Genomic DNA, 14,733 nt, shown 5'->3' on the forward strand with positions numbered 1-14,733 from the left:
CCCGAACTGCAGCGGTCTGGGGAAAGGAAGGGAACCAGAGCAGAGCTACCTAACGGGGCATAGCGCTGAAGCCTGGGCCTCTGGGCTGATTCCTGGGTAGAGGAACACTGAGGAAGGCTGCTGCCTTTGGTTCTGGGATTTGGATTTGGGGAGAGACTAAAGGCCTGGTAAGCTGGAGGTGGGAGCCTAGGCCTCTTTTGGACTCCAGGCCTGAGAGGATTGCTGCAGCCAGAAGAGAGTGAGGCTTTGGAGCAAGTGGCTGGGGGCCTGGAAAGTCTACCTCGGAGTCAGGTGGTACAGATAGACTCCAGCGGGCCGGCAGACGCTATTGAGGGCCCCTGGAGAACCAACCGATCTCCCTGGGAGATGCTATGACCATCAAATTCAAGGGCTCCAGAGGAGTCTTGGGGATATGCCACGAGGTTGCTCAGGGCTTAGTGGGGCTCATACACAGTGAAAGCTCCAAGGGACTTGAACACAGAAGACGATTAGAGGAAGGCCAAAGTACAAGGGATTTGTCTGTGGGCGGTGAGGGTGAGTAGGGCCCTTATTCTGTGAGAGTGGGACTTATCTTCCTTTTGTTCTTCAGACCCTCAGAGCTTTGAGGAAAGCCAGAAAACTGGGACCTCTGTGTTTCCACAATGGCTGAGTATTGAGGGGAGAGAGGGAGGGAGAGAGGGAGGGAGAGAGAGAGAGTAAAGGGAAAGGATGGGGTACTGAGAAAGACTGGAGAAAGGAGAGAAAGCGGGATGGAGGAGAGGAAAGGAAGAGAGGAAGACAGGAGAGAGAAAGGAGAGGAGTGAGTAGTAAGCAAAGAAAGGAGGGAAGGGAACAGAGCGGAAAAACCTGGAAGAAAAAAAGGCCAAATGGCTACCAAGGCCCACGCCAAGCCTAGCTCCTGGGAGTCGTTTTTTCCAGGGTCTGCACTCTTGTCCCTGGTGTCAGAACCCAAGAGAGCCAAATCCCTACCAGCCGGAACGCACTCCGCAGAGAAATATGTAAATCAGGGCTCCCTGCGCCCTAGAGAGTGTCGCAATTACGCCCCTTGAACAAGAAGCAACAAGCTCCCAGCCGGTGAGCTACGGAGGGTGGCTGTGTCGCGGGGGAGGGAGCGGCTGCAGAAAAGGTGGGGGTGGGAACCTCACACTCTCACACCTAGTCCTCTGTGCCAGGGCCGGGGCTCCCCCCACCACTCTCCGCTGCTCTCCCTTCCCCCTTCCTCCCCCTCCTTCTCCCTCCCTCCTCCTCCCCTCCGGCCTAGGTCCGGGTACTTAAAGCAGCGCGGGCGGGCTAAGGCGGGCGGGCGGCCCAGTCCGGTGGCGGCAGATGCGCCCAGCGGTGGCAGCCGCCGGCGGCGCGCAGGTGACCGGCCTGCAGCGCAGCCTGCTCAGGGAGTGCCCTGGGAGAGCTGGCGGGAGCTGAAGGCTGATCCGCCCCCAGCGTGCGCGCGTCTCGGCGCCAGGAGCCGTCCCGGGGCGTGTTGGCGAGCGCTGATATAGATATAAGGACATTTCTCTCCATGGCGTCACGTGACATAATTACCACCAGAATCAATCAAGATGAATTGCACGTCAGCGCCCGGTGGGGATTTTTGCTTAGTTGATCCTGGCCCAAGCCTCTTGTGCAATCGATGGCTCAGGTTGGAGGCGCGGGGAGCGGCCCGAGGCTTGCCGGCGTGCACGCCGCGCAGCCATGAACGACTTTGACGAGTGCGGCCCCAGCGCAGCCAGCATGTACCTGCCGGGCTGCGCTTACTACGTGGCCCCGTCGGACTTCGCCAGCAAGCCGTCGTTCCTCTCGCAGCCGTCCTCGTGCCAGATGACTTTCCCCTACTCCTCCAACCTGGCGCCGCACGTCCAGCCCGTGCGGGAGGTGGCCTTTCGCGACTACGGCCTGGAGCGCGCCAAGTGGCCATACCGCGGCGGAGGCGGCGGTGGCGCGGGGGGCGGCGGCGGCGGCGGTCCCGGCGGGGGTGGCGGCGGCTCCGGGGGCTACGCTCCTTACTACGCCGCGGCGGCGGCGGCAGCGGCGGCGGCAGCGGCGGCCGAGGAGGCGGCCATGCAACGAGATCTGCTCCCGCCCGCCGGCCGCCGGCCAGACGTGCTCTTCAAGGCTCCCGAGCCGGTGTGCGGCGCTCCCGGGCCGCCGCACGGTCCGGCGGCCGCAGCCTCTAACTTCTACAGCGCCGTGGGTCGCAACGGCATCCTGCCCCAGGGCTTTGATCAGTTCTACGAGGCGGCGCCCGGACCCCCCTTCGCCGGCCCGCAGGCCCAGCCCGCTCCCGCGCCGCCACAGCCCGAGGGCGCCGCTGACAAGGGCGACCCCAAGCCAGGGGCTGGTGGCGGCGGGGGCAGTCCCTGCGCCAAGGCGACTCCGGGCCCAGAGCCCAAGGGGGCGGCGGAAGGCGGTGGCGGTGAAGGCGAGGGTCCCCCGGGGGAGGCAGGGGCCGAAAAGAGCGGCGGCACAGGTAGGCGCTGGGCGCGGGCCGAGGGGCTGGCCCGGGGCGGTGGAGGGGGGGGGGGGGGGGGGGACCTCCCTCTGCTTGCGCCGTTTTATGTGCTACTTTATAAGCATTCGAGGGGGTTTATACATCCTATAAGATTTCCCGGGTCGTTGTAAAGCGTGTTTATGATAGGAAACCAATTTAGGTGGGCTTAAGGTAGACTTCGAAGAGGACATTAATCGCCGTAGAGAGCTTTCCCTCTATTTGGGTGGGGGTGGGTGGGTGAGTTGAGGACCTTAGAGGAGGGAAGAATATTTGGAGCCAGTTGATGAGTGGGAACACGAGAGCCTCCTGCCTTTCAGGGAGAGGGTAGGTGATCTTCCGGCACTGGGCTTAACCCCAACCTCTGGCTGGCGCTCAGCTCGGAGTTGAGCAGATGCTCCTGTGGGCGCGCTCTTGTGTCTCTCCCCTCATGTTCCAGTTCAGAGCCTGCCTTGCCATCATCCTTTTTCCTCTCTCAGTGCCAGCCTAGTGTGTGTGTGTGTGTGTGTGTGTGTGTGTGTGTGTGTGTGTGTCCCCGGGCGTGAACACATGTCCACGCCCGCACTCTACTGTGCCCGCCCATATATCATCCCCCACGACGCAGGCAGGGCCTTTCAACGGCGGCAAGGGACGTCCCTAACTGGGCCAAGGCCTGGCCCTAGCTCAGTGGCCAGAGTGGGTGGGGGCAAGCAGTAGCCTCTCTCACCTCTTGGTTTCTTTTCCTTGCAGTGGCCCCCCAGAGGTCCCGGAAAAAGCGCTGTCCCTACACCAAGTACCAGATCCGCGAACTGGAACGCGAGTTTTTCTTTAATGTATACATAAACAAAGAGAAAAGACTCCAACTCTCTCGGATGCTCAACCTCACTGACCGGCAAGTCAAAATCTGGTTCCAGAATCGCAGGATGAAAGAAAAGAAACTGAACAGGGACCGTCTGCAGTATTTCACTGGAAACCCCTTATTTTGAGAACTCCAGGATGTACCCCCTCCCCAGAGCCCCACTCACCCACCCTCCTCCCCACCAGCCTGCTCTCCGCAGGCCCAATGTCCTTGGGTTCAATGACGCCTCTTCTCTGTGGAACTTCACGATTCCTTCTCGCCTTCAACTCGGGACCTCCCAGCGACCACTACAGCCTGAGGAAGAGGCCCGGAACTTGGCTGTGCGGATCCTAATAAGGGGAACATGGTAAATGCAAACATCCCTTTCCAATTTTACCGCCAATGCGCTGTTGTTCCTCTCCCCCCTCTCTGAGTCCTCATGAACGCGGCGAGATCTGTAGGAAGTTAGGCCATGGAGTTAGAAGGAGCCAGTGTTTTGTTTTGAGTTTAAGAAATCCCTTTCTTTCCCCTCAGTGAACACAGATTATTTAAACTCTGGGAAATGTACCTTTGGGCATGAGTCACTGTCTTTTTGTGTGTGAATAAATGGTTTCTAGCAAAATGGAGGTCCCAGCTTCAATACACTGCATGGATTTTACTGTTTGAAGAAGTTTAGTGGCTAATCAGGCTGTCCTAGTGACCAGAAACCCCTTCCTCATGCAACCGAAAGCCCGCTGGGACACTTTTTAATCTCACCATAATAGGAATTGGTCCTTCACACCCCCTGTAGGCTACACTGGCTCTAAAAAATCATGTTAGTGTTACATTTCTGAATTGATGGTGTGATCCAGCAATACTGGTTGTCTTTTTTCTCCTTCTCCTTCTTCTCCTTCTCCTTCTCCTTCTCCTTCTCCTTCTCCTTCTCCTTCTCCTTCTCCTTCTCCTTCTCCTTCTCCTTCTCCTTCTCCTTCTCCTTCTCCTTCTCCTTCTCCTTCTCCTTCTCCTTCTCCTTCTCCTTCTCCTTCTTCTTCTTCTTCTTCTTCTTCTTCTTCTTCTTCTTCTTCTTCTTCTTCTTCTTGGCAATGAGATTGAAGCAGTAGGAGTCTAAGAGCAAATTCTCACCCCACCCCCACCTCTAGTCTAATGAACTTGGAATTTTTGGAAGGAAAAAACAAATTTAAACTTAATTAGAAGATCCAAATGATCTCTTAACATGGTGACAAGGAGCTAGAGTTTCTTATGAAGAAGAAGGGGGGAAATCCTCCATGTGAGGCTGGGGAAGTTTGTTAAGAGGAAGTTAATAGGTACAGGGACTTGGGGTCTTTCTGATGTCATGAAGCAGTGACTGTGACTCCCCCCCCCCCACTGGACTAAGGCTGCAAAACTGCTTCTCACCACATTTATCGCTTTAAGTTAAAGAATGTGGTGAGGGCTGCAGTGCCCTTTATGTCACAGGACCAAGCCAGGCTGTTTACAAAACCTTGAACTGTCTAGACAACACCATAAAACTCAAAGTTCTAAACAGCTTAATTGGGTTATATTATACACCTTCTGGTGGGCCCAAAAGAGATTTCCGCAATGTGCAATAAACTGGAGATGTGAGAAAACCTCCTCTTGATCTGACAAGAGTGAAGTGGATCTTATGACTCTTAACCTCTCAGAAGCCCAAAGTCTAAAAATAAATCCATAAGATGCACAGCAGCTCATGCCTTTTCTGAGAAAGTATGCTTTTTAAAATATGAATTTTTTAAATTGCCAAAGCTTTTGGGGGGCAAAGAAAAACATAAGTGCATAAGTGTATGCCTTTGAACTTCCAAAATGTCAAGGTCATCACCTTTAACCTCTCTGAATAATTAGGCGCCTTAAAGTTCTTCTGTGATTTCTAACCACCGCCCAGGCTCATACATCCAGACCCACACACATATTTATGACCATACAGAATCATACTGGGGGTTCACCATAAATCTAGGAAAATTCCTAATTTCAGGATCAATAACTATAATTTCCCTCCCAACATTTGAGTAATTTAATAGCAACTGACTTCTTAGGAAAATAAAAATAAAAACACTTGTTAGATCAAAATGCCTATTAACTATTATTAGAGCTAGGGTGTGCTGAGAATTTGGGAAGATCTTAGAAAGAGTTTCTCTTTGCTGTAATGAAGAACTGCAGTTTTTTAAAAGACATTTGAGACAGTTAATTCTGATTAGACTTACATCATCTCTAGCATTTGAAAGCAATTTGCCACCCTGCTAAATAAACTCTAGCACTTTATAAAATATAGAACAAAATAAAATATAGTTATATTGTTTCATAAATGCATTTCTAAATCTTTGGTAAAGGATAAAATAGAAACAAAGCAGACAATCAAACTATTTCACTCAAAAAGTGATTATTTTGTTTAGAATTCTGGGCATTGGTTTACCTGTAAATGCCCTAATAATATGATCTTTCTGGGATCATACTGTTTGTTTGAAACAAACCATAAAACTGGTTTGTTTCTTTTCCCTTATCTTTCTTTTTTCTTCTTCTTTTAACTGGGTCTAAATGTACAAGCTGTGTGCCAGCCAGCACACTCCAGGCAAACGAGAGAAACACTATTTTCCGTTTGCAAGAACTTCTACAGCCACACGAGGGCGCGCTCATGTTCCAGAAACCTTATTTGCCAAGAGGCTGCGGTACCTTTTTTTTTTTTTTTTTTTCCAATCCTAGAGTCTAATAAGGAATCTTGGCCCACCCGTTAGAAACAGGCAGTCGTTAAGGTGTTTGCTATTTGCTTGTTCCAACCAGCCATGAGTCTGAGAAGTTGTAGAGAGACAGGGGAAAAGAGGCAACCAGTCTTCTGAAACAGGAGATCCCCCTAATCGTTGTCTCCTTAAAGTCGCTGTGGAAAATACCTTGGTAGATAAAGTGATGGTGTCAAGAAAATATTTTTAAAAGACAAATAGCTGTGGTTTGAAATACGTCATAGCCACTGGGAGTTAATTAATTATGAAAATCTATTTTCATGTTGGTTTGAGTGTGGAGAGCGATGACAAACGTAAGACCCCTTCCCATTTCCCCCAAACCGCACGCGTCTTGTGAGCTTTCAGATGGCTGGGATGATTAAACGGCTTTTGTTTAAAACAGATTAGGGCGTTGGCAACTTAGCTGAGCATGTACTTAGAAAAAAAAGAAAGAAAGAAAGAAAGAAACTCCATGGGGATCGTGGGCGTCGTTTGGGGCTGAGGATTCTAGTCCATGCATGACTTGGGTGCTACCCCTGGTTACCCCAGGGCAAAGAGGGCTAGAAATTGGGGTGCGGGTGCCAGACTGGACCGATGCGGCTACTGGAGACAGTAGACTCTTTGTGAGGACGTTTGTATTTCAAAGTGTCTTGAATGGAAATGCATTTGAAGTAACAGGCCACTGTACTTGACTGAATCCGGGCCACCTTTCCTAGCTGCCCGCTGACCTTGAGGTGCGCAGTTTGCTTTGGGCACTGGCTCTTACAAACAGTTAAAATTGCTCCTGTGATTCACTGTTCCTGCAAATTCCGGGACATTGGGGAATGTCTATGTACCCTTCTCTTGCATCCTTGCCCGCGGTCCACAAGTGTGAAGAAAGGGCTCAAAGGGAGGATGGCGGCTCCCTCTCCCTTTCACCCCTAAGTTCCTTGTTAAGAGCCTGCAGTCCCTGAAATTTGCACTGACCTCTGCCTCCCTCCATCCATTCGCTGAACCACAGGCTCTAGGGCTTTCTTGTCCGCTAGTTCTCCGGGTTTCCCAGAGCTGGCTTTGCTTGCGGGAGGCTGGGGCGCCATGACTCCCCGGCTAGGCGCCAGAGAGAGGCGTGGGTGTTCCCCGCGCGGATGCCCGGCTCTGCCTGTCTTGCTGCCGGTTGGCTTTGCTTCTGTAAAACGACCTTTCTCAGGACCTAACTTCGGTTTCAGTCTAATGGGGTGAGACCCCCCTCCCCAAATGTCGTTGTGTTCCTTTGTAGGCAGCTTCATCGACCGCGCATCTGGCTGTGCGGGGGCCCCTTGGCCTTGGCTGGCAGCCGCCGGGCGGACCACCGCTGCTGCGCGGTCCACAGTGTCATTCCTCCCGGCCGCGCTCGCCCAATGTGGTCCTGTTACAGAGCAGGGGATGGGATCAGGGACTTCAGGGGCTGAAAACCTCCCCTTCTTGAGGCCGGCTAGAATGCCTGGGGCTCTTGGCGGAGGCTACCGATTCTGAGGCGCCAAGTTCTTCAGATTCTGAAGTAGAGAGAAAATGCGCCAAGTAGGAAGGAGTCTTTTGTGTCTGTGTAGAGAGGCTCGGCCCTTCTCCATTTCTTACACTTATCTCTGTAGATCCTTCCGTAGTAGTCTCCCATTTGCTTTTCAAAAGTCCTTTCCAATTGCTGCCACAGTGCTCAGTGCAACCCAGACGGGCGCCCTGGGGAGGCAGCTTTTAATTTGTCCCTATCCACTCTCTGTCCAAAGAGTGACAGAATCCAGAGGCAGCTCACGGCTCTAATTCAGGGAGACCCTAGGAACCCATAGGTCCTCTTAGGCCCAGAGCCTTACCCTTCTGAAGAAGACAAGAGAGTGAAGATACAAGCCACTTTATTATTATTATTATTATTATTATTATTATTATTATTATTATTATTACAAATGGTAATTTCTTGCTAAGGCGACCTTTTAATTTTTTTCTGTGGAAAAAAAAAAACCTGCCAGGGAGACAGGCGTCTCGGTACAAATATGGGTATCCATCTCTTTTACGATGCAATGTTGGCTTATTATTAATATTAACTGCCCTAAAGAATCTAAAGATGACTTTTTAAAAACCACCAACCACTACATTAAACACTCGAAGCAAAATAAAAGTTGGCCTCTAAAGCTACTGCCTTTCCCTTCCATTTGCTTTGTGTCAGCTCTAAGATCTTAAGGCACATTTTCTGTCCTCCCTTCTCACAGTATTTTCATTTTGCTCATGTTTTAAATTCTAGAAATTTAACATATTGACAGTTTTGACGCCAGGAATCAGTCTGAAAGCAGAAATTCGAAAGAGAAAAACAATTTTTTTTTGAGAGAATAGATTCCATTTTTAAGTTGGCATACACATTTCCCCTCTCTGCCTTTGAGTGAAGGTCTATTTAAACTCCAATCTAATACGAGGTGACTTTGAGCTTGAAGCCATGGGACACTGAAACAGAAAGACCCACACAGAGAAAAGGCAGAGCTTGCCTCTCCCACTTCACTTCAGACTTACCAGCTCTGTAAGGAATTGCTTGTTTTTAGACTGGGTGTTTTCTTCGTGTATAAATAAAGATTATGAAAGGGCATTTGATGGGCATAAAATTCCTGATTAGATTGAACAGCTCTGCATTGCTTGGGATTAGGAAAATTTGGCAATGGAAACCTGGGCAGCTCTCCTGGCCGAGATGCAAAGCAACACAATGCCTAAGCGCCAAGCTGGCGTCAGGGGGACTGCCGAGAGCTGTGCTAAGGGCACATTGTTCAGCTCTGGGCATATTTAGCTGTAGCTCAGAATTTGATCGTCACAATGTAAAAAGGGAAATTTTGAGGTGCTAATCAGTGGTTGTTAGGTTTGATCAAGATCTTAGCAACTTAGGGACCAAAGTTCTTTTCCCCCCTATGCCTTACTTAACACCCTCCACCCCCTCCCCAGCTTAAAAATAGCCACCCCTTGTAGAAAGGTAATGTTTAAATCTCGGGCTCCACCACCGGGGTGCAGCAGCCAGAGCAGTGAGAGGCTCCAGGCTTTAACCTGACAATGATGTTGTATTTGAACAGCTGCGTAAAGGTTTAAAAGGTCTGTCTCATTGCCACCGTGGAGTTTTTTAAAAGGGGTTATTGTTTGGGCGAGGGCACTGAGAGGAGACTAGCCAATCGGTCCCAAGGCCGAAAATAACCTCCAAGCCTGTTTTCATCAGGCCTGGAGAAATTCCTTTAGAGGAGGGAGGGGGACAAAGGACTTTGCTGGGGTGTGAGTGAAAAAAAAATTTTTTTTTTGTAAAGGAGCAACTAGGTCCCCCAGAATGCTGAGGGCTCCTTAAAGAGCATCGAACCCCACAGAAATGTTCTGTTGAGGCGGAAAACAGATTTATCCACAAGTTCAGTCTCTGGGCCTGAAATCCAAGGCCAGCCCATTCCTGGGCGAATGTGGGAGAAGGGAACACAGATGTCTTTTCCGACTGGGAGCTGGTTCACGGTCACAGTTTCCGGGTCCGTTTTACTTTCTTGACTGCCGGGAACGGGACCCGGAAGGCCGAAGGACGGCTCCCACACACAGGCAGGGCCTCTGGTCCAGGGCAAGTCTTTGGAAATCAAGGTTAAAGCTCCCTGCTGCTGTCCTAAGGCCCCGGGCTTCCGCAAGGCGGCTCGCCGCCTGCAACCAAAGAAGAAGGGAGGAAGTTGTTCAAGTTTCTCATAAAATTCTGAGTTTCCACGGCGGTTGTGGCAGTGGTTGTTCTTTAATGAGCTGGACCACAACCCCAGACCATATCCTCTTTATAAAACTTTCCCTCACCAGAGGAAACGGAAGACTAAGACTCTCCCTCTTTATCCCCTTCTTGCCCAAACAAAACCTTGTCAAAGAATTTTAGGGATTGTCCAAAGCTATAAAATTTAACTTCTGACAAAAGTATAGCTTTTAATATTTGACGATTTGTGTTAAAACAAAAATTGACCTTCTTGGTTAGTAGCGGAGGGGAAAAATCAATAGTATAATTTTCAATAATTCATAAAGCGAACGCCATTATGCTAAATCTTAACTATTAATCTTATCCTTTACAAAGTCTCGATTGATTTGTTAATAAAATATCTTCCCGTTTGTGGCAACAGCGGGTATAACTCTTTAAAAACCTTCAGAAGCAAGAAAATTACCAAGTAGCCCAAGAATGTAGATGAGAATTTTATTGATCGCCCTGATTCTTCTTAATATGTATTAATAAATTCCACAACCCCTTGTACCTTGCACTTGTCAGAAACCAATGCTTTTACAAAATCCATAAAAGGAAAACATATTTTTCTTTGCAGAAGATCTAAATGACACGTTTGCTTTGCTCTCTCCTCTTTTTTATTTTTATTTTTTCTTCTGGCCCGGTTTCCTAAAACTTGTGGAGCCCGGGGATCAGAGTTTTCCCTTTTCTTTTGAAAAAAATTTTCTTTTTCCTTCCTTTCTCTCTGCCCTGTGTTATCAGGGGAAGGAAATCTGGCTTCAGCTGTTTCTGGGAGCCGGAGAGACGCTTTCGCGAATAGGGAATGGCTGGCGAAGGATTATCTCCCAGCTAGGAAGCTCCCAGCGGCCGGTCCTCAAAGGTCAGGGTGTGGTTACTCTCAGAGTCAAGGCTCCAGAAGCTCCTGGGTGCCGATCTCCCCCCCCCCCTTCCCCCTTAGTTCTAGCAGAAAGATCTAAGGAGAGGGTAGCTACGGGGCTGGAACCATCATCCGAGCTTCGGGTTTGCCCAGTTGCGTGGTGGCCTCTCGACCCTCGGGGCCCTATTCGCCAGTGCTTCCCCGACACCTTGGTCCAATCTTTGCACTGAAGATTTTCACCCCCGCTTTGGAATCCTAGGGAGGGATGTTTCCGAACTAGAGGAATCGGACTCACCTTCCTGGCTGCCCAGTACTAAATTAACCAGCCCGCGCCCCTATCCCTTCCTTGGAACCGGCCCTCTTGGGCGCGTTCTGCCTGGGTATGTGCAGGGAGAGCGCTTCTGTGAGCAGGCGCCACAGCGCTCTGACTTCCCTCAGTGCGCGTGTCCTCCCGGAGGCCCCTCGAATCAAGCCTTTCCTTCCGCTGGCGGGGCCCGGTGGCCGGGTGGGGGACTCGAGTGGGGCAGGCAGGCCGGCCAAACAAGCCCCGGGAGACAGGCTGGCCGGCAGCAGAGCTCTGGGCCGGTTGTCTCCAACGCGCACTATCACAGGCGCTTAGTAGATGTCGCTGTTGTCCGTGCTTACGCGGCCAGCCGGCCGGGCTGGGGAACACGTGACCTGCAAGGAGGCTGCGGCTCAAGGCCATTTTCAAATCTCATTGGCTTGGTTGTCATGTGGTCGGCAGAGGCATCCACAATTACACCGGGAATGTTTTCCTAGCGATGTCAGCCTACAAAGGACACAATCTCTCTTCTTCAAATTCCTCCCCAAAATGTCCTTTCCCAACAGCTCTCCTGCTGCTAATACTTTTTTAGTAGATTCCTTGATCAGTGCCTGCAGGAGTGACAGTTTTTATTCGAGCAGCGCCAGCATGTACATGCCACCACCTAGCGCAGACATGGGGACCTATGGAATGCAAACCTGTGGACTGCTCCCGTCTTTGGCCAAAAGAGAAGTGAACCACCAAAATATGGGTATGAATGTACATCCTTATATACCTCAAGTAGACAGTTGGACAGACCCGAACAGATCTTGTCGAATAGAGCAACCTGTTACACAGCAAGTCCCCACTTGCTCATTCACCGCCAACATTAAAGAAGAATCCAATTGCTGCATGTATTCTGATAAGCGCAACAAACTCATTTCTGCCGAGGTCCCTTCGTACCAGAGGCTGGTCCCCGAGTCTTGTCCTGTTGAGAACCCCGAGGTTCCTGTCCCTGGATATTTTAGACTGAGTCAGACCTACGCCACCGGGAAAACCCAAGAGTACAATAACAGCCCCGAAGGCAGCTCCACTGTCATGCTCCAGCTCAACCCTCGTGGCGCGGCCAAGCCGCAGCTCTCGGCTGCCCAGCTGCAGATGGAAAAGAAGATGAACGAAAGCGCGAGCGGCCAGGAGCCCACTAAAGTCTCCCAAGTGGAGAGCCCCGAGGCCAAAGGCGGCCTTCCCGAAGACAGGAGCTGCCTGGCTGAGGTTTCCGTGTCCAGTCCCGAAGTGCAGGAGAAGGAAAGCAAAGGTCGGTATGAACAGAGTTGCCACCCCAGCGGGGCGTGCAGTCCGGTAAAACCTCGAAAAGGGAGCGCTCGGGTGCCCAGAGCGGAGCCCGGGCAGCGGAGCTCAGAGCCCATACTCCGCAGGTGCTGCTCCACCCGGGTTTTAGAAGGGAGATCCCTGCCTTGAAAGGGTCCCGGCTTCTCTCCCGCTGCTCCGGCCAGACCTGGCCCCAAGCTGATGGCGCCTGGGCAGAGGACAGGCTTGCCGGGTTTATCAGTCTTGAGTCAGATCCGAAATACAACAAAAGAGCTAAAAGGAGACCAGCCGTTTGTAAACAGGGCTCCAGTGCCCGCTTTTCTTTGGCTCAGATTTGCAGCCCTAGTTTTTGCCTTGAACCCAGGGATCATTTTAAGGTAGCCTAAGACACCGTGTTTGTGTTCAAGGGTTTGCACCCGCATCCTGCGATCTAAGAGGGGAAGGAAATGGTTTGGCCTGTTGGTGCTTGGGTGGGGAAGCAGAGGACTTCTTGCCGTTACTGAGCTAGGTAACCTTGGCTTTGTCTGGCGAAAGTGCCGCAGGCTTTGCAATCTTCTACAAAGAGGGCAAAGGCGGAGGAGGGGGAGAACAGATCTGCATTGCCCACCTAGGGCTGGGGTAATGCAAAGAACCAGGGATATGGGTTTCTAAGAAGGAATCTTGAGCCCCCACGCCCATTTCTGCAGTCTGTCCCTCAGTGTCTACCGGGTGAGCCACAGAGTTACATTTCTGAAGGAAGGCTTTTGTGTGAGAGCAAAGAAAAATTGAGGAAATTCTGGGGGGGAGGGGGGAACAGTAACAATGCCCAGTCAGGGTAGAGAAGGGATCCCTGCTTCCTCATTATCTCTTGAAACAGCCTGCATCCCTATAAACCTGGTTGTGGATCTCCTTGTCTGCCTAGGAGGGGTGGGTAAGAAGCGGCCGACTTGGGGCCCTGGAGCAGTAGTGAGATACTGGTAGATGAAGCAAGCTATGGTTCTTTCTGGTGGGCTGACGGCTTAGAATGTTTTTTGGGGGAGGGAGGAATCCTGTAAAGTTTGCTATTATAGTCACATTTTGTGCAACCCAGAAAAGTTGTGTAGGAGAGAGAGAGAGAGAGAGAGAGAGAGAGAGAGAGAGAGAGAGAGAGAGAGAGAGAGAGAGAGAGAGAGAGAGAGAGAATATGAGGAGGCAGCCTCTGGCACAGAATATCCTTTCATTCATCGAGTTAAGTGTTTATTTCTAAATTGGTACCAATTTACAATCCCCTTCATGCCCACCTTTGTAAGTAATGTTTAATACCAGCATTGTCCAAAGCAGCCTGTCTGGCAGCAGGGTCATGGCCAAGGGTATATTTGAATGGACTGAGAGAAAAAAAAATCTTGATTTTTTTTTTCTTCTCCCTTTAATTTTGTTAGAGGAAATCAAGTCTGATACTCCAACCAGCAATTGGCTCACTGCAAAGAGTGGCAGAAAGAAGAGGTGCCCTTACACCAAGCACCAAACGCTGGAATTGGAAAAAGAGTTCTTGTTCAATATGTACCTCACCCGCGAGCGCCGCCTAGAGATCAGTAAGAGCGTTAACCTCACCGACAGGCAGGTCAAGATCTGGTTTCAAAACCGCCGAATGAAACTCAAGAAGATGAGCCGAGAGAATCGAATCCGAGAACTGACCGCCAACCTCACCTTTTCTTAGGTCTGAGGCCCATGTGAGGCCAGGATCCGAGAGGGGGCACCGAGTTCCAGGCCTGAGTGCTGGAGGACTGGCAAGGCGGAAACAAAACCTTCATTGCTCTTTGGTTTTTTTGTTTTGTTTTGTTTTGTTCTGTTCTGTTCTGTTTTCCTGCTAGAATGTGACTTTGGGGTCATTCTGTTCGTGCTGCAAGTGATCTGTAATCCCTATGAGTATACATATATATATTAAAAAAACTTAGCACGTGTAATTTATTTTTTCATCGTAATGCAGGGTAACTATTACTGCGCATTTTCATTTGGGTCTTAACTTATTGGAACTGTAGAACATCCATCTAAACGTATCCATCGCATCCACCCATCTATCCCACCAGCAATGTGACTTTTCCATGTTTTTCCTAACATAAAAGTTCTCTGTGTGTGGTTAGCCCATGAACTCATGGCATTTTGAAAACATCCAGTATTTTAAAAAAACAAACAACCTATATCTATATATATTTCAAAAGATTAAGAAAACCCACAAGCTTTGGGGGGAGGGGGACTTTAAAAAGCACATTACAATGTATCTTTTCATAAATGAACTTAGCAATTGTCCTTGGTGAAATGGAGTATTGATGACTTATGCCTTGTAGCCTTTCCTTGTGGTGCATCTGTGGTTTGGTAGAAGTACAAGCGCAACCTGTGCTTTTCTGTGCATGTTCTGGTCGCATGTGTAATGCAATAAACTCTGGAAATGGGTTTGTTCCTTCTGCTTTCTGAAATGGAAATATACGTTTTGATGGAGAGGAAAGCCTTTGGGGAGGGTTTCTTCTGACCAAACTGCTCTTCAGGGGGCAGTGGACTAGGGGACTGGGAGGGGCAGG

The 14,733-nt window shown here is 50.2% G+C and overlaps 2 protein-coding genes across 2 annotated transcripts; both read left to right on the top strand.

The window, feature by feature from the left end:
- Window positions 1-1,622: 1,622 nt before the first annotated feature.
- On the top strand, window positions 1,623-13,656 carry Hoxd11 (homeobox D11). Its single transcript, XM_021180939.2, has 3 exons — window positions 1,623-2,467; window positions 3,215-3,669; window positions 13,597-13,656. Exons 1-2 carry the CDS (start codon window positions 1,693-1,695, stop codon window positions 3,448-3,450), a joined length of 1,011 nt encoding a protein of 336 aa, XP_021036598.1. The 5' UTR covers window positions 1,623-1,692; the 3' UTR covers window positions 3,451-3,669; window positions 13,597-13,656.
- Window positions 11,358-14,610, top strand: Hoxd10 (homeobox D10). The gene is made up of 2 exons (XM_021180929.1): window positions 11,358-12,185; window positions 13,597-14,610. The coding sequence occupies exons 1-2, from the start codon at window positions 11,441-11,443 to the stop codon at window positions 13,872-13,874; spliced, it is 1,023 nt and encodes a 340-aa protein (XP_021036588.1). The 5' UTR covers window positions 11,358-11,440; the 3' UTR covers window positions 13,875-14,610.
- Window positions 14,611-14,733: the final 123 nt, after the last annotated feature.

Source organism: Mus caroli, chromosome 2 (genome assembly GCF_900094665.2).
Source record: "Mus caroli chromosome 2, CAROLI_EIJ_v1.1, whole genome shotgun sequence".
In the NCBI taxonomy this organism is placed as follows: Eukaryota; Metazoa; Chordata; class Mammalia; order Rodentia; family Muridae; genus Mus; species Mus caroli.